This window comes from Hetaerina americana, unplaced genomic scaffold (assembly GCF_022747635.1).
Source record: "Hetaerina americana unplaced genomic scaffold, ioHetAmer1.1.p SCAF_4, whole genome shotgun sequence".
Classification (NCBI taxonomy): Eukaryota; Metazoa; Arthropoda; class Insecta; order Odonata; family Calopterygidae; genus Hetaerina; species Hetaerina americana.
In genome coordinates this window covers 24,562,805-24,581,289 of record NW_027286985.1, presented here as the reverse complement: position 1 = coordinate 24,581,289, position 18,485 = coordinate 24,562,805, and the positions used below count along the sequence as shown (strand labels likewise).

General features: G+C 40.2%; 1 protein-coding gene across 3 annotated transcripts in view; it reads right to left on the bottom strand.

Moving 5' to 3' along the window:
• The window catches only part of st (ATP-binding cassette transporter scarlet), a 127,354-nt gene that overhangs the window by 31,056 nt on the left and 77,813 nt on the right, over positions 1–18,485 (bottom strand). For all 3 annotated transcript variants that reach the window (XM_071589641.1, XM_071589642.1, XM_071589640.1), the window contains exons 7-8: positions 7,891–8,061; positions 3,225–3,502 (exon numbers count right to left, since the gene is read on the bottom strand). In XM_071589641.1, coding sequence (XP_071445742.1) covers positions 3,225–3,502; positions 7,891–8,061 — 449 coding nt within the window. The remainder of the gene's footprint in view (positions 1–3,224; positions 3,503–7,890; positions 8,062–18,485) is intronic.

Below are 18,485 nucleotides of genomic sequence, written 5' to 3'. Positions count from 1 at the left end.
AGGGGTTTTGGTAGGATTTTAAGCATTAGACTCGCGGGAATGTTTACAATTCTCCTCCGAGGAGAATAAATATTGCTACTTAACCCGAATATAACACTTGGAATAAATTTAAAAAATGCAGTTTTTGATGGGACTGGCAGAAATTCCAAGGCATTTGATGATGGCAGAAGATCCGGATCGAACGATAACCACATCCCATATATATTCACGCCACCGCGTTCCATAACTCATGAAAAAATGAATAATGTTATGTTTTGGGTCTTATTTTACCGCAATAAAAAGCCTTTTTTAGTCAACCCCGCAGAGGCAAATTATTTTGGCAATCTGAAACTCTCACATTTCTCCGATTCCCCACCCCCCACCGCTAGCGGCCCTCATGCAGCGTCAATGGGAAGCAGTCAAATTCTCCCCTTTTCCCCACGTGTCTTCTCCGCCTGCCCACGGTTGCAAACGCCCTGACCCCCGCCAGCCCTCCACGTGCGTCCGGCCACCTGCGCCGCTCCGTCGTGGGCATTAGTAGTAGAGACACTGAGGAAGATGTGTCATGGCAGAACGGCTGGGAGTCCCCTCTAACATTTTGATTTCCCTCTTTAAAAAATATTAATTGGCTGTTTCTAACTTTATTTTATGTTTTAAAAAGAATTGATTTTTTGTTCCTGATTTTTTTATTATACATCATAACAATTTATTTCTCTCCGCTGTTTTTGGAACGATTTTGCTTGCTCCTATGACTGCATGAAAAGCGAGAGTCTTTATCTTGTCAGCTGTTTTTTATCACCTTCCATCATTATATTATCTTCTTCGTGCACATTCTATTTTTTCACGTTTATTATAATTATTTTAAATACTTCTCATTGCCAGCAGCAATGCTTAATCGCTGGGGTATCTTAATTCTTTATGAGCAATTGCCTTCTGGGATATTAGGCTCTGTTTTCTTTGCTTATTGATACTTTAACGGGGCCTCATTACTTTCCGAGGGTGACTCAGTAGAAGACCTCATATTACTTCACACACCGCCTGCTTGTTTTCGTTATTTAAGGGACATGACACATTATGAAAGCAGGTTAATTACTCAACCGAAAGATTTTTTCTGGAACTGGATCCACGAGGCACTGGATTTATTGCATCCTGCATCGCGGCCGAGTCCTGATCATTGATCACGAGGAGAGGAAGGCTACGCATAATCAAGACCGCGTTAAGTACTCCCACTCAAATTATACATACGCTTATGCTCACGCCGTTCATGAAACATTACGAGAACACCCACTCCTGTAAAATGTAGGTTTACTTGATGCCATACCAGATGGTCCATTTAGTCTCAAATGTTTTGAATTGAAGCCGTATCCCTAGAATTGTTGGAAAGCGAGAGTCAAATGCTCTGATGAATTGTGTCAAAACTGGGAATTAATAATCATCATTAAAATTACAAGTCAATCATCAGAAAGTTACAAAAAATAACCATTATGGAAAAAACGATAGGATAATGTTTGAAGGCCCCTGCGTCTGAATTGTTTGGCATTTCATATTTTTCCGCTGAGATCATAAACCGGGTTATTATGTGCAGACGTGGATTGTGTGCAGTTCTTCTTTTGTTTTTTATTATATTCCTTCCAGATTGAAATAGTTGGTATTCGTGAACGCTTTTGGACCGGCGGGTTAAATTCATGAATCCGTTTTTGTTAAACACGACGGTTAAGAAAGAGAAAATACTTCTGTGTGCAGTTCTTTGGGACAATTACCAATTTGATGATCTTGATAAAGTCAACCACTACATTGAAATATGGAAGGAGGTTTTGTGGGACTCCAATTTCCCGTTATTTTCACTATTCATAACCAACCTCAGTTGACAACTCAAAGGTTGGTTTGATATGTAGGGGTAGAGTCCACCTAGTACAAACCCAACGGAGTGAGAAATTCACACATCAGGGTGGTGTGGAGGACAATTCCTTTCCCAGTGCTACAAATGGTTTTACATGTGGTACCCGAAAAATCACGCTGCTCGGGTGAAGCTGAGCGTGCCTAGAGGCGCCCAAGGGAATTGAACCCGGCCCCTCCGTTGGTCAGTAGTACAAGGCTTAACTCACTGGAATATCATGTCCTCACTATTTTAACTATTCATAATGGGCTTTTAATTTTTTCGGGAACAGATGGACACGATCAAAACAGCCGCTCACGTACGAGCTCGTAAATAACTGAAAGAGAGATTCTAGACCTTCGAAGTAAGGAATGACCTTCCTAGTTCGGGTTTCTTACTTTCATTCCTTTTTATCGTCTCATATACATTTCGGAACACAATAGGAAAAAAGCTGATTCGATATGTAACACGAAGGGAAGGGGTGAGAGGCCCTTGCTTAACGATGTGTGTATGATGGGTCAGTCAATGCTATTTAGCGAGGTCCAATGATTCGTCCTCAATATTCAAAGATGTTGAATTTCAAGAGGCTGTTGATTCGAGTAATTAGTGTCAGATTTATTAGGTCGAATGAGTTTGAAATGATTAGATGTGCCCGCACCTGCGCCATTACGACTATTGAACTCTTCGACCCACCGTGCAGGTAGGTACTTTCCAAGAGAGTTGCTGCCGGTGGCTTAACTATTTGATTCCTTTTGAATTCTCCAAGTTATTGTTTTTCCCATACAGCGACTAAGAATCAGCAGCCTAAGCGTTTCAGACTTGCATGGAGATGATTGGATCACGAAAATATTTGTTAATGGGACCTCGAGTTGTTCCACTTGAAAAGTCAATCATGCCTACTTTTGTAAATTTATCTTCAAATGTTAATATTACGGTGATATTGAATCGAAGACCAGCTGAAAAAGTATTTGAAAATTAGGAGCAAATTAAAAAAAAGGAGACTAGAAAAGCGGCTACTTCCGGGCGTTGAACTCTCCGTGGTCGGTTGAGAATTTGTAATGGAGTGGGTGCGATACGACACTTGAAGTTGAATTTTCAAGATAATTCGTTAAAGAGACAACTATCACCCCGGTGTTACCGCTTACAGGATATTCGTATTGGCATTCATCCACATCTTGTCAACATTAAAATAATGCACAATCAATGTACATATATCTCAGTGCAATGCAGCCCAGTGCTCCCTGCCGCTACGTGGTTACGGGACATCCTACGAAAAAGGCACGTCGCAGTCGCTATATCATAGAGACGACTACACTGTGATTGAGGAAAGGAGGTGGTGTCGTCATTCCCACTCATGGGTCTCACTCACCTCGAGAAGAAGGCGAGCGCGGCGGCGGCAGTGCCGCTGAAGGCAACCCTCCCTTCGACCAAGAGGACTATTTGCGAGAAAAGGGCGAACACTTCAGAGGACGGCTGGTGGATGGTGCAGAGGATCGCCTTTGTCTTTCCCGTCTTGAAGTCTTTGCGACCCGACCACGACGTTCCATTGGCGGCCATTTGCATTATCCTGACGAGTTTGCGAGCGGAGTAGGAGTCCAACCCCGTTGTGGGCTCGTCGCAAAACAATATCGGTGGGTCTGTCAGCATCTGAAAGAGAAGAAGGAGAGACCCTTCGGATAAACGTCTTGCATCAATGCCATTATTAGAATAATAATTAGTGAATTTCGGATATTACAGGGTCAAAGTTAATTAATGGCAATTACTTCTAATGCAGATTACTTATTTACATATTTTGTGGAATCAGACATGATTAGACTAAATTTAAAAAAATAACCCTACATGATGCCGTTCCGTGAATTTAGGTAAAATAATAATGTTTGGATAGTAAATTACTGTTTTCAGTCCTTGAGTATCATCCAGTTTTATCTTTAACACACTTGTTTCCCTATAGATTATTCACTGCAGGTCTATTTGTTTTGTAGTTATAGACTTGCGGAAGATATGATCTTTATTTGGTATAACCACCAAAAGAGTCTTGATTTTACACTTAATAATTTGGCGGTATATTCTTGAGACACTGACGTAGATTATTGTAAATTATTGAAATGGAATACGTGGGGTGTTCAAAAATTAAGGTGACTTTTCAAAATTTGCGGGCAACATACATTCGATCGATTTTTTTGCTTTTTTTTGTGTTGATACACATGTCCTAAAAATTTCTTTACAGTTTCAACAATATATCCTATCTAGTTTGTCCTTGACAAATACAAATGTTGGACCTGTTTTGGTGTGCTCGGCGATTTTCTGCTATTAAAAGCTCACTCCAAGTTGTTGCTACTCTTTATCCCAAATCCAAACCGATTCCCGGGAGGTTTTTAAATTCCTTTGTAAAATCCCCCTCCGTCGCTCCCCTGGCCCCGATGGCATAAGTCCTATATTTGTACGCAACTGCGCTTCCTCCCTCTCTCTTCCCTTAGGCCTCTTATTAAATCGCTGCTTTTCCCTCGGTACTTTCCCCCCCCAATGGAAATCCGCTAATGTTATCCCTATTCTTAAAACTGGAATTAAAAATGAAATATCTAACTATCGCCCTATCTCTTTACTACCTATTCTTTCTTCTGTTTGCGAGAGAATTATTCTCAACAGACTTTATTATTTTACTTCCCCTTTTCTGTCTAGCAACCAACATGGTTTCCTTCCGGGCAGGTCATGCTTGACCAATTTAGCACTTTTTCAACACCACGCTGTTAGTGCGATAACAAGTAAGACTCAATTAGATGCCATCTTCTTGGATTTCTCAAAAGCCTTCGACTCCCTCAATCATAACCTCCTCATTAACAAACTCAGTCAGCGTTTTAACGTTCATGGAAACTTTCTCAAATTACTGACCAGCTTTCTTTCGAATAGAAATCAGCGAGTAATACTATCTGGCGCCTCATCTCCTTGGTCCTCTGTGACATCTGGAGTTCCTCAAGGTAGTATTCTCGGACCATATCTTTTTAATCTGTACATTGATGACTTAGCTTCCCTAGTCCCGACCTCCCTAGCCCACACGTTACTATATGCCGACGACTGCAAAATTTTTAAGGAAATTAATTCCCCCGCGGATTGCTACCACCTTCAGGAGGCTTTAAATAAAATTTCAGAATGGTGCAGCACATGGATGCTAAATTTAAACTCAAATAAATGCAATACTCTAGTTCTCTCCCTAAAAAAATCTCCTCTTACCTTTAACTATACAATTAATTCAGTTCCTCTGAATCGTGTTGCTTCTGTCAAGGATCTTGGTGTATTAACTGATCGCAAACTAAATTTCTCAGGTCATATCAAAGCAGTTAAATGCAAAGCCATGTCTCTTCTAGGTCTACTTTACCGCTACACAGAAATAAAAGATGTAAAATCTCTAACCGCATATTTCTCAACCATTATCTTACCATTAATTACCTACTGCTCCCCTATATGGTCCATGTCTGCCCTATCTAACCTTAATACCCTTAACACGATAACTAATTTTTTCAGTAAAATTGTCAAGTACAGAGTCCCCCATCTTCGGGACTCGCCCGAATCACTTCTTTCCTCGCTCTCGATTTGTAATCTCTCCACTCTACGTCTAAAATCCGATTTAAAACTCATGCATAACACCCTTAACTCCATTAACGACTGTCCTGAACTAATTTCCCTTATCAATTTCAGAGTTCCCCCCCGAGCAACCCGCGATCACTCTTTATTCCACCAACCCGTTCCCAGATTGTCCCTCACCAAACGTTCCCTTTTCTTCCGTCTCCCCGCTTTACTGAATTCCCTTCCCGAAAGTATTGACCCCCTCTCACTCCCAGCCAACACATTTATAAACCTTTCTCTGACACATCTCTCACACCTCCCTCAATAGTATTGTCTTGTTGATGTTTGTATGTTTGTGTCCTTATATGTTGCTGTTATACGTGTCACTGTAAATTGGCAATCCTGCTGTATGTGCACAATTTTTACTAAATAAATAAATAAAAAAATGGATCAAAAAATTTTAATTAAATTTTGAGTAAAAAATGTACTTAAGCGCTCCAAAACTCTTGAAATGTTGACAGCGGCATACGGTGAGTCTACTATGAGTAAAAAATGTTTATAAATAGCACAAATCTTCCAAGAGGGCCGAGAAGATTCCAATGAAGAACCTCGCTCTGGACGCTCCGGCACGTCAACAACAGATGAAAACGTTGAAGCAGTGAAGACAATTGTTTTGAAAAATCGTCGAATCACTATAAGAGACGTTGCTGGGGATGTTGGCATATCGATTGGCTCGTGCCATGCAATTTTTTCAGATGCTTTGGGCATGAGACTTGTGCCAGGCAAGTTCAATCCAAAATTGCTTAATTTTAACCAGAAAAACCGTCGCATGAGCATCGCTCAGGAGCTGTTGAATGACGTCAATGATGATCCTGATTTGCTCAAAAGGATCATAACTGGTGAGGAATCTCAGGAGAACCAAGACAGAAAAAAAGCATGCCAAATTCGATCAAATGTCAACGTTTTTCTCACTATTTTCTTCGATTACCGTGGCGTAGTGCATTAGGAGTGCACACCACAAGGTCATACGATCAATAAGGAGTATTATCTTGAAGTCATGCGCCCTTTGCGAGAGGTAATACCAAAAAATGTCCGGAATTGTGAAAAAATAATTCATGGCTTTTGCATCATGATAATGCATCTGCTTACTCATCGTTGCTTGTGAGAGATTGGTGGCCAAAAACAGCACCACACTCATGCCTTAGCCACAGGATTTTCCCCCCTGCGGCTTTTTCCTGTTCCCAAAACTAAAGAGACCTATGAAAGGACGGGGATTTGCAACGATTGAGAAGATAAAGACGGCATCGCTGGAAGAGCTTTAGACTATACCATAAAGTGCTAATCAGAATTGCTTCGAGGATTGGAAAAAGCGTTGGCACAAGTGTATTATATCTGGGGGGGATTACTTTGAAGGGGACAACTTGAATATTGAAGAATAAATAAATATTTTTTCATAAAATTATAAAGTCACCTCACTTTTTGAACACACCTCGCATAATAGAATCCCATTGACCCGAAGAGAAAGCCTAGCAATTCAGATTTTACGACTACTAATCCTAATCTTGGTGTAATATCCATATTGTACGGATATTTCATCGCGAATGTAACACGCAAACGTGCACTTTCTTCATCATTTTGTTTTTAAGAAAATTAGATGAAATAAAAAATATTCTTTTGTGCATTGAAATTCAGTTCTATCATTCGGCTTTACAAATCCTGTGGTTCAATATTTAGCTTAGTCCTGTGAGATGAATGCATGCAATGACGAATTTCACTGTTTCCCTGAGTTAAATTGAAACAACCCATGCCATCTTAGTCCTTTAGTTGCGATACATGGCTTAGTTAACATATTTTGCTTTAGAGAGGAAAAAGATATATTTTTTCATACGATATATCTTGTCTGCATAGAATTTTGCACTATCTTGCCTAAATAGTTTTCCTATGTTATTGCACTTTTTACCAATTAATTACATGTAAAATGTAGGAATAGGAAAACAAGCAAGAAATAATGTGCACGGAGAGAGGGGGGAGCGTTGTTGGGAGAAATCCAAATGAAACTTATATCCATCCAAACCCTGCCAACTCTAACATTCAACTGCCAAATAATAAAATAATAATTTCTCATCTAAAACTTTTTTAAGCTTTAAATCTCCTTTGGCAGGGCATTAAGTGTGTTTGGTATGTTTCAATTCATAGATCCATTTCTGTTATAGTAATGATATGGTTCGTAGGGTAGCATGTCTCTTCTGTGAACTAATGGATTTGATATTTTCACAGAGTCTAAGTAATCATCAGTGATCATTATAAATTACGTGTAAACGTAATATTATGCATTCTCAATTATTTGTGATGATTTTTCTCCCAGCGCGGCTAAAACTCGTTTTGAGTGACGCTCGTTTGAGGAGAAGGGAGCTTTGACTAAAAATGGGAATGACAATTCGCGGAATCGAGTCAAGTTCAGCCGTTCCACCCACCTCAATGGCGAAGGCCAGTCTCTTCTTTTCCCCGCCGGAGAGCACCTTCTCGTGGCCTGTGGAGCCGATCCTCGTGTTCGCACACTTTCCGAGTCCGAGCTGTGATATCAAGAAGGATACTTGACGTTTCCTCTCCGCCCTTGACGTCCTGCGGTCTAGCCTCAGCCATGCCTTTAAAAAAAAGGAAGAATCACTTAATATGCGTCGCGAAGAAAATCCGAGGCATTATTTCAGTCTATTCGTTGAGGAGGGTGTGAGTCGTGGGAAGAAACAGAATAAACTGTTGGTCGGAGAGGGAAGTTAAAGGAGTTAAATTCACCTCTCTCATAAGAAAAATTTCTCAGGTTCAGGCGGTCTTATAGCGCTTCGTTTGCGGCAGAAATATATCACTTCAACTGGAGAATACATGTATCGAATTCAATATTCTAGAGGTCATGAAATTATCTTCGTAACTCTAGGCTTTGACCTGATTTTACCTTTTTTCTTGCTTTAAATCAAATTGTAACATGAGAAGTTTATTATTTTAAGTTGCAGCCTACTGGGTTAGGCTTGGTTATCGATGGTATCAGTAGCTTTTGTAAAAAATAACATATTTTTAAATTTGCCCATATTATCCAAATATACGCGGGTTCCAAAACCACAATAGCTGATTTGCAATCGAATAGGAACTAACCTTGAAATTAGATTTACCTAGAATATCTAATTTGATGAAGAGGCTAAGGTTTTTCTGAAAATAGTTTTGTAGCGTTTTACTGTATAAGGAGCTACTCAATATCCTGAGTGGCGGAGTTGCAATAGCTTGTTTTTTTTATTTTCACAACGTGATAGTTTTGTAATTGTTTTTTCGTTAGTCTTACAACGGTTGTGCATCAACCCGATGCACTTAACCAACTACCTTAGTACTTGATTTCGGATCTACGTTTTAATTTCATGCATGAGTATCAAAGATTAATTTTATTGAATAATTCAATCATTATGATAAACTCACAGAGTCAAAGAAAGTTTAATAGAGCATTTAATTAATTATAATTATATCTATTTTGATCAATAAATGTAGATGAAATAGTATTTAGACTGATTTCACTTCCATTATTCTCTATTTATGAGTTGTCCCTTCTGGTACACTCTCTCAGTTAATCTTTGTCAACATCTAATTATTGCCATCACCTTATGGACCATTTTAACTTTATATCAGAGTAATATATTTCGACTGGTAGGGAAAGTATGATATGGAAATCAAATTGGCACATCAATGAGGAATCCCTATGCTAGAATTAAATCAGGGGGATAACATGATTATTCATTACAACATGACTGTGTTATCGATATTCGTAAAGGTTCGTTGCTACAACCACGTTTCATTTACTTCCCATGTATGAAATATAAGGCCGAAAGTTTTGGATGTGACTGAGGCAAAAGTTGGAAATTCAGGAGACATTAAGACCTCCTACCAGCTTATAGGTATCCATGTAAACATAGTAATATGATCACCGTGCGCAGTTTTTCTTTTTCTCTTGACATTTGAGTCCAAAATAATTATGATCAACAAATCTAAACCGTACGCGAGAGCTTCTAAAGAAGGAGGAAAGGGGCCAATCCACATATTCCCCCATCCACCACATAATTCTTGTGGAAGCATCATGTCTTATTTTCAGCAGTGTATAATTTACGTATTCATGATTTTAAGTACAGTTCCAGTTATTTCCAACGATCTGAATGGAACTTAACGATTTTCTCTCAGAGGAATTTATCGGGGTGGTTAAACTGCAGAAAAAACTTCCAGCATCTTGCCACTCAATCGGCTACGAGCGTAAAAAATTCTACGAGGGTGGTCCCATAAGTACCCGGCCTGACCTAGAGATGGCGGTAGTTGTTTGAAAAATATCACTGTATTAGAAAGCATGCAATCTATATAGCATGTTTTTCAAGTTTGAAGACGCCATGTTGGTGTTTTGTTGGCAGCCATCAAAAGTGAACGTTTTCATTGAATTTGTGAAAATGGAGAAAATTGGTCATCGTTGTGTGATACAATACTTTTATTATAAACGTCTTAGCCCGACCATTATCAAAGCTGAGCTGAATTCTACTCTGGGTGAGCCTGCTCCTTCATTTACAACAGTAAAATATTGGGTAGCAGAGTTTAAACGGGGCCGTACGAGCTTTTTCAGAGATGTTTCAATTGAGTATTTAGCAAAATTTCACAGCAACAAAGCAGAATTTCGGCTCTATTTCATTACCATGGATTAAATATGGGTCCATTACTTCACATACGAGACAAAAGAACAATCAAAACAATATACTCAAAAGAGAGAACCGGCTCCAAAGAAGGCGAAGACCGTTTCATCTGCAGGCGAGGTCATGGCGTCGGTTTTTTGTGATGCGCGTGCGACGATTTTCATTGACTATCTTGAAGAAGGAAAAACTATCAACGGCGAGCATAATGCGAACTTATTGCAATGCATGAGCCAAGGAATAAAGCAAAAGTGGCCGCATTTGCCTAAGAAGAAAGTCTTGTTTCATCAAGACAATGCACCAGCTCACAAATCCGCAATTCATGAATTAAAATTTGAATTGTTACCTCATGCTCCCTATTCGCTAGATTTAGCTTCCTCGAATTATTTTCTGTTCGCATACTTCAAAAAATGGTTCGGTGGTCAAAGATTTTCCAACCGTGAAGAAGTAATGTCGGCAGTTAATGGCTATTTTGAGGAACAAGACAGTTCTTAAATTAATTAAATACATTTTTTTCCAAAACGTTTGTGTATTCTTTGTTGGGCCGGGCACTTCTGGGACCACCCTCGTAGCTGTACTGCAGTTGCCTTCCCTAGCTTCTGTTCCATAAAAATTTTACCCACAAATAGTTAACATCTTTGGAGTAAGCTATTGGACTGCTAAAGAAAAGTTATATTCTATGATTAAAGAATGATCTTTATACGAGCTGTAGCTCGTAGCTGTAAACTGGTATAAAGTCACGACTAAGTTCTGAACGAGTATAATTAGCAAATAACGTTGATAATTACACTAAGTGGACTTCTCATCTTTTAATTCTTGGCCAACCATTCAATTTTCTCGTAGATGCCGCAAGAGAAGCAGTATCCAGTGTTTATTGATGTACTGACATTATGTGACAAGCAATTAACTATATAAATGATTGTCTCGGGATTAAATGCTATTAGAATCTGATTTTTAAATCATAAATTACGTAGATATGAAAGTGGCGGGAACTTTTTCAGAATCATATTTGTATACTTAACACATCAGAAGGATAGTTAGTTGTTAAAGAAGGGTGTGACGATTATAATAACCATTTACATATAACAGCTGTATCATGAACAATATTTACACTCAAAATTGGTGTAATATTCAGTGAGTATGATGTTTTTAAAACTGTTGTTGATAGTTTTTACTTAAGAAAACTTTTTTCTGCAGTGTAGACTGGTTGTATTTACTGTGTTATTCGAAAAAAGAAAATATTTTATGAAGCATGAGTATTTAGGCACCATAAAAACTTATCTCTGACAAGTTGTCTGGGGCTTCCATTTGTGCTCGCCATTAAGAAATTCCCAATTACGAGCCCTACGCTCACCAGTAGCGACAGATCGGCAAAAAGTACAAAAGTCATGCCTACTACGTGCTCCGTGTGCAAGCAAAAAGCTTTCCATTTATCTCCAATGTGATCCACGCAGGAAAGATCTCACAAGGATCAGTTTCCAGAAAAGGCGGAAGACCACCACAAGCGGTTTACCATCCTAATATATATCATTCAGTTGCACAGAGCAGTTCATGGCTTACCCCGTCCCAATTAAAAAAATAAAGAATTCGGTTCGTTTGAGGAATGGGTTAGCGGGAGAGACAAAAGGCATTTCGAGAGACGTAAAACTCTCTGGAGGGAGGGAAGAATTTTTTTGGGGTAGGAGAGACGCTAGTGGAAATCGGGGGAAAGAACTGGTTGCATGGCCAGGGATGGTGACAGAGACCTGGCTGTGGAACGAGTTATTGCTCTACGTTGCTGCATTCATTAAGGCAGTCTTAATTGGAAACTAAGGTAAAAAGTGCAAAAAAGCAGCGGTAAAAGTCTGCAGACTTCTCTGTTAGCTACAACACAAGAAAACCTAGCTCGCAGGAAGCGCAGTACACTTCTGTTACAGATTTAGCGATAAAATAACTATATTTGCGTGATGCATTCAGCTGACTTCAAATTAACCAAAATACATGTAAATACCATACAGTCAATTAGGTGGGAGTTTCTGAGCATCTACTATCTCGATTCTTAATCTTATTCTATACTTTTAATTGGGATGACAACGAGAACCTAAGTCTAAATCGTACGATTCTTTTCTATTCTATCCTTCTACCTCTCTCCCTTTTGTCACATGCTTGCCGGCAATCGATCACGCGCGTTTTTTTCCGCATGCCGGGTGAATCTCGAGCGTCGCTTCGCAGAATCGAGTCTTGACTGCAAGTTCTTATCCAGCGTGTCAGCCCCCCCCCTCCTCTTTTCCCTCCGTCCCTATTCTCCGCCGCTCGCACAACCCCCACCCCCCGCCGTTTCGCGTTTTCAACACCTCCCCGTCCACAGCCGGCCTACCTGGGGGTAGGCTGGATTTTTCTCTCTTTCTCTCCTCCACGACGGCGCCTGGCCTTGGCTTGCGCTCCGTCCCATGCGCGCGAACTCGTTCCTCTCTCCTCGGATCGGTACGCAGTGTTCCTCCAGGAGATAAATGACTGGGAGAAAGCGCCGAGTGGCGTATTTACGTATGCTCTTCTCTTTAACTTGGTCACCAGCGCACACGTGGAGTCGCTTCGGATAACCTTTTTTCGTGGGTGATTTCCCATGCTCAAGATGCGAGCGACGTGTTGAAAATAGACCCAGGATGTCTCTTTTCTTTTTCTTCTTCTTCAACGTACGACTCCCGGTGTTCAGTTCCAGCTCCGACGCTTCAGTTAATTCAAATAATAACATGCGCCTCGAATGATACATAATATTGCTTTAAGTGAAGAAGAATCATAAATATTCCAGTTTCAAATACAAATTTATTGTTACATGACTGGATTTATGTTTTCCTATAGCCTTTTTAATTGAATGTTCTTGATGCTCATCTCCATAGAAGGAATATAAAAATAATTTAAAAAAAATGTTGGTTTAATATTTAAAATCTTTCAGATTACTACTTCCTACACGTGTCAAATAATTTGTAGTTTGTAGCGTCAAGTTTGAAGCTGATTATCTCAAAATCGTATTAGGAGTTGTTCATGGACGGTACAGCGATAAATTTTTCCGTGTTTCATGAACTTAAATTAGAATTTATAGCCTGATTTTTATATTTATTTTTCTTGACACGTATCAGATTGAAACTTTAGTCTAACAGAGAAGCTTCATGAAACCTCTCCCTAATTTCACTTAAAACCGCGTATGAATTTTTAAACGCAGTTTTAACCTATTTTTGTAACCTTTCGAACTAGTTGTCACTTTAAGAGCATTTAGGGGGAATTTAAAAAAAATACACTTATGTTCACTACTGAATTGTGGAACCACATATAGGTTTTATTTGATTTACGACCACTTCGATTGTTCCATCGCATATTATCCTTCAGAATCATGCCTAGTTTACCTACTCGTACAGTATTTAAAATGAGAATGAAAAATACCATTTAATAAAACTTTGTTGTTGGGGATAATCTTTAGATCAACATTTTTTTATAAGCCTTGAGACCCTGAGACCCGATTTTTACCACCATAACGAAAAAAGAATTTTTTACGGCCGACTAAAATATTTTTAAATATTTTTATTAAAGGTTGGTCTCACATTACCGAGCTCTTTCATATCAATTTAGTGACCTTGTAGTATTATTGTATTACGATGGTACGTGGCGAGTGGCATTAACGATGTAGGTTCCGTAACCAAGGATGCACTGCGGAAATGAAAACGCACCAAGGGTAGAGGTTTCAGGGACTCAGTCCCACGTGGCAAGGTTTCGGGCGAACCCTTCGTTACTCGAAGGACGTCGGTCCCTCAAATGGGAGTAGTGCCGGTCGAATGCAGCGCAGGAAAAATAATTTACCTATGTATTCATTTCATTCGAAGAAGCGATCATCTATCGCAGATGGTGAAGTATTCCTTGGCTTTCTCGTCTTTGATTCGACCAGAACTTTCGATAACATGCTTAAGAAAAGTCTCATGTATATTTGCGCAAAAGAGAATATACTGAGGAAATAAATATGAACCAAGGGCAGAGTCTTCGGGGACTCGGTGGAGAAACTGCTACACGTGGCAAGGTTCCGGCTGAATCCTTGCCACGTGGGGCTGCTCGTCAGTGCTTGACGTCGATCCCTCAAGTAGGAATGGGGTCATTTGAACGTGGAGCAGAGAAAGTTACGGTTTTGTATATACGAGTATATTATATGTATATATATATATTTATACATATATATATATATATATATATATATATATATATATATATATATATATATATGTGTCTGTGTATATGGTGTGTGTGTGGGTCGCGGTAGTCCAGGGGTTGAGCGTTTGACTTCTAACCGGAGGGCCCGGGTTCGATTCCTGATCATGCCTCTCCGAACACCCTCAGCTCTATCAAAACGATGTGATTTTTCGGGTAAGATCTTCCTTGGAAACCATAACCGACACAGAGAAAGGAACTGGCCCCCCTACCCTGATGTGTGAATTTTACACACCGTCGGGCTTGGTACTGGGTGAACTCTACCATCACCTACCAAACCAACCTTCGGGTTGATTTCTGTGTTTATGGTTTATGGCTATATATAAATATAATATATATACATATATATATATATATATATATATATATATATATATATATATATATATATATATATATATATATATATTTTTTTTTTAAGGTAATCTACCGGTTAAGGTAGGTTTTTCGATGGACACAACTACCAAATAAATATTTTATTACTCCTAACAAAACACAAAATCCATCATCCTACTCTATATCAGGTCCCTCTTCATCTCTGAGTACTTTCTTCCTCCCTTCATCCCGTCCAACATCCCTATCCTGTTCCTTCCCTTTCCTCTTTTGCCCAACATTCTACCCTCTATCACAGTCTTCAACATCCCACTGCCGGTCAACACCCCCTTCATCCACTTTTCCTGCCTCCATAGGATTGCTCCCAACAAACCCCTCTCTTCGCCCACCATACCAAGTACTTCCTCATTTGTTTTCTTCTCTGTCCATTTCACCTTCTCCATTCTTCTCCACACCCACATTTCAAAAGCCTCCAGTCTACGTCTATCCTCCTGCTTTAATGACCACGTTTCCGCGCCGTACATAGCTACGCTCCATATCAAAGTTTTTACGAGTCTTTTCTTAACATCCTTACTCAAAGTCCCCGTCATCAACTCCCTCCTCCTCGTGAAAGCCTCTTTGCCTAGCGCAATTCTTCTCCTTACGTCCCTACTACTTTGACCGTGTTGGTCCAAAACACTACCGAGATACGTAAACTGTTCTACCTGCTCTAGTTTTTGCCCTCCTATTTTGATGTTAAGCTTGCCCTTTTTCTTTCTAGAAAATCGCATAACCTTTGTTTTATTAATGTTGATTCTCATCCCATACCCGTCGCACTGAATTTCCAATTCACTCAGCAATGCTTGCAGCCCCTTGGCTGACTGACAAACTAAAGCTTGGTCATCAGCAAACCTAACTGATTTTACGAATTCCCCGCCCACTTTCATTCCTACCTCGAGTTCTTCCCATGCCTCTTTGATCATTTCCTCAGCATACAGGTTGAACAGCAACGGTGATAATGGGCAACCCTGCCTTACACCCCTTCCTAACACTGCCCATCCTGACTCCCCGTTTCCCACCCGCACCTGAGCAGTCTGAGACATGTACAGGTTGCGGATTAGCCTCCTTTCCCTCCAATCTATTCCTATTTTCTGCAATATACTCATTAGTTTTTCCCAATTCACTCTATCAAACGCTTTTTCGAAATCTACGAAACAGGCAAATACCTCCTGGTTGTGTTCTATATTCCTCTCGATTAATAATCTCATTACTGCAATGGCATCACGCGTACCTCTCCCCTTCCTAAACCCAAACTGATCATCCCCTAAGTAATCATTTGCCCTACTCTCTATCCTTTTGTTTATGATCCTGAGAACAACTTTAGCTGCGTGGGATATCAAACTAATTGTCCTATAGTCCTCACATGACGTGGCCTTTACCTTTTTCGGAATCGGAACTAAAACTGATCCCAAAAAGTCTTCCGGCCAGATTCCCTCCTCATAAATGCTACGGATCAGCCCATATAGCCTCTTCCTCCCACATTTTCCTAAACATTTTAAAAGTTCCACGGGAATGTTATCTACCCCCACGGCCTTATTTAGTTTCATCTCCCTTAATGCCCTTTCTATCTCATTGTCTAGTATGCCTGGACCTAAGCTGTCTTCCTCTACGTCATTTTCTTTTTCAATGTCTAACTGTGTTGGTCTGAGTTCTTTACTATACAGTTCTTCTATATACTCCTTCCATCTCTCTTGGATCTTTCCTGCGTCAACTATTACCTTACCCGCCTTATCTCTAACTATTAGCATAGCTCTTCCTTTCTTACTTCCCGATAACGATTTAACTTTGCTGTACAGCGCACCGATTTCACCCTTCCTCTGCAGACTTTCCATATCCTCGCACTGCGTCTTCCACCATGCGTCTTTTGCCTTATTTGTTGCCCGCCTCAATTTATTGTTCAATTCTTTGTACTTCATTTTGCCTAATTCTGTATTTATATTCTTCCATTTTCGCCGCTCATCCATCTTTGTAATCATCTCATCCGTGATCCATGGTTTCCTAGTCCTTTTAGCGTTAACGGTTCCAATAGTGTCTTTTGCGGCTTTAGACAACCCTTTTTTGATAATTTCCCATTTTTCTTCGATAGTACTTAGCTCTTTACCATCCTCCATGATTTTCTCTACCGCCTGTTTGTATTCCTTCCTTTTCAACCCATTTAATGCTTCTACATTCCATTTTCTAACTCGCCGCCCCTGCCTTATCTTTTTGAAACGTACGCTACATTTCATAACAACTAAATTGTGGTCTGAGTCCGCATCCGCTCCCGGGAAGCTGTGCGAATTTATCACACTATTCCTAAACCTGTGTCTAACCAGGATATAATCTAGCTGATATCTTCCTGAGTCACCTGGCATTTTCCATGTATACCTGCGTCTTTTGTGGTGCCTAAACCAAGTGTTGGTGATGACTAACCCCTGTCTCCTGCAGAACTCAACTGCTTTCTCCCCGCGGGCATTCCTCGTGCCTAAACCGTAGTCGCCCACCTCATCACCATCTCTTCCTTCGCCTACCGTCGCATTCCAATCCCCCATCACTATCAAATGTTTCCCTGCAGGAACACACGCGATCATGTCCTCTAACTGATCGTATATCCTATCGACCTCTTCTTCCTTATGGTTGCTCGGTGGCATGTATACCTGAATAATAACTAAGTTCGTCGGTTCTGCTTTTATCTCCACTAGTAGTATTCTATCCGTTACCTGCTCTATGTTGACTACGCTTCTTCCTACCTTTTCATTTAATACTATGGCAACCCCTCGTTGGCTCTCGTCCCCACCGCTGTATATTATTCTATACTTATCACTCCAGTAATCCCCGCTATCTTTCCATCTCACCTCGCATAGACCTAAAATATCTATATTTCCCCTTTCCATCTCTCGCTTAACATTCTCCAATTTCCCTGTCCTCATCATTGTCCTAACATTCCACGTTCCTATTCTAACTAATTTTGTCTTCTTCTCCTGCGTCTTCTGTCCTGCTGCTGCTGGTTTTCCCTTGCAAGGGTTTCGTGGGATGACGACCGCGGAAGCCTTGCCTCCCCCGCTGCCGGGCACGACACACGGCCGATTGGGCCGAGCCCCGTGGTTGCCAGGACTCAAAATATCTCTATTGTCCATCATATTTTTCTAGGGAATGATAATTGAGGTGGTTTCCCGTTGCCTTCCTCAATAGTGTTTTTAACGTGACACCATCACTTACTGGCCGCCCCACTGGGGTCAGACGCCATTGCAGCCGCCTCACTGAGGAACAGTCGCTGCGTGGACTACCTTTCGTGTGGCTCCTAACCTTCGACCTATCTGGCATGGGTGACCCTACCAGGAGCAATAATTATTACTCCCGCCAGCACAGCTCTAGGGGTCATCGGAACGCACAAGCCCTTCCACCACGTCAAGGTTGTAGTCCGGGGAGGGTATATATATATATATATATATATATATATATATATATATATATATATATATATATATATATACACACAAATTAACGTAAAATCAAACGGATCTCATGGAGTGATCAATTTACCGCAAGAAGTGGATAGATTTATATTTTAACTTTTTCTTATGTCCTCCGTACCTTAAGGTTTCCGTTGTCTTCTATGAATGAAGTCAAAAGAGTAAAAGTAAGATGTACATAATGAAGGAGTACTCACAAATACATATTAAATTAATTATCATTACATTGATGCCCATTGAGTTAAATCTTAACTGTAAGATAAAAAGGCTTATATTAGACTTTTAGGTGTCCAGCATTGAAAACAATTA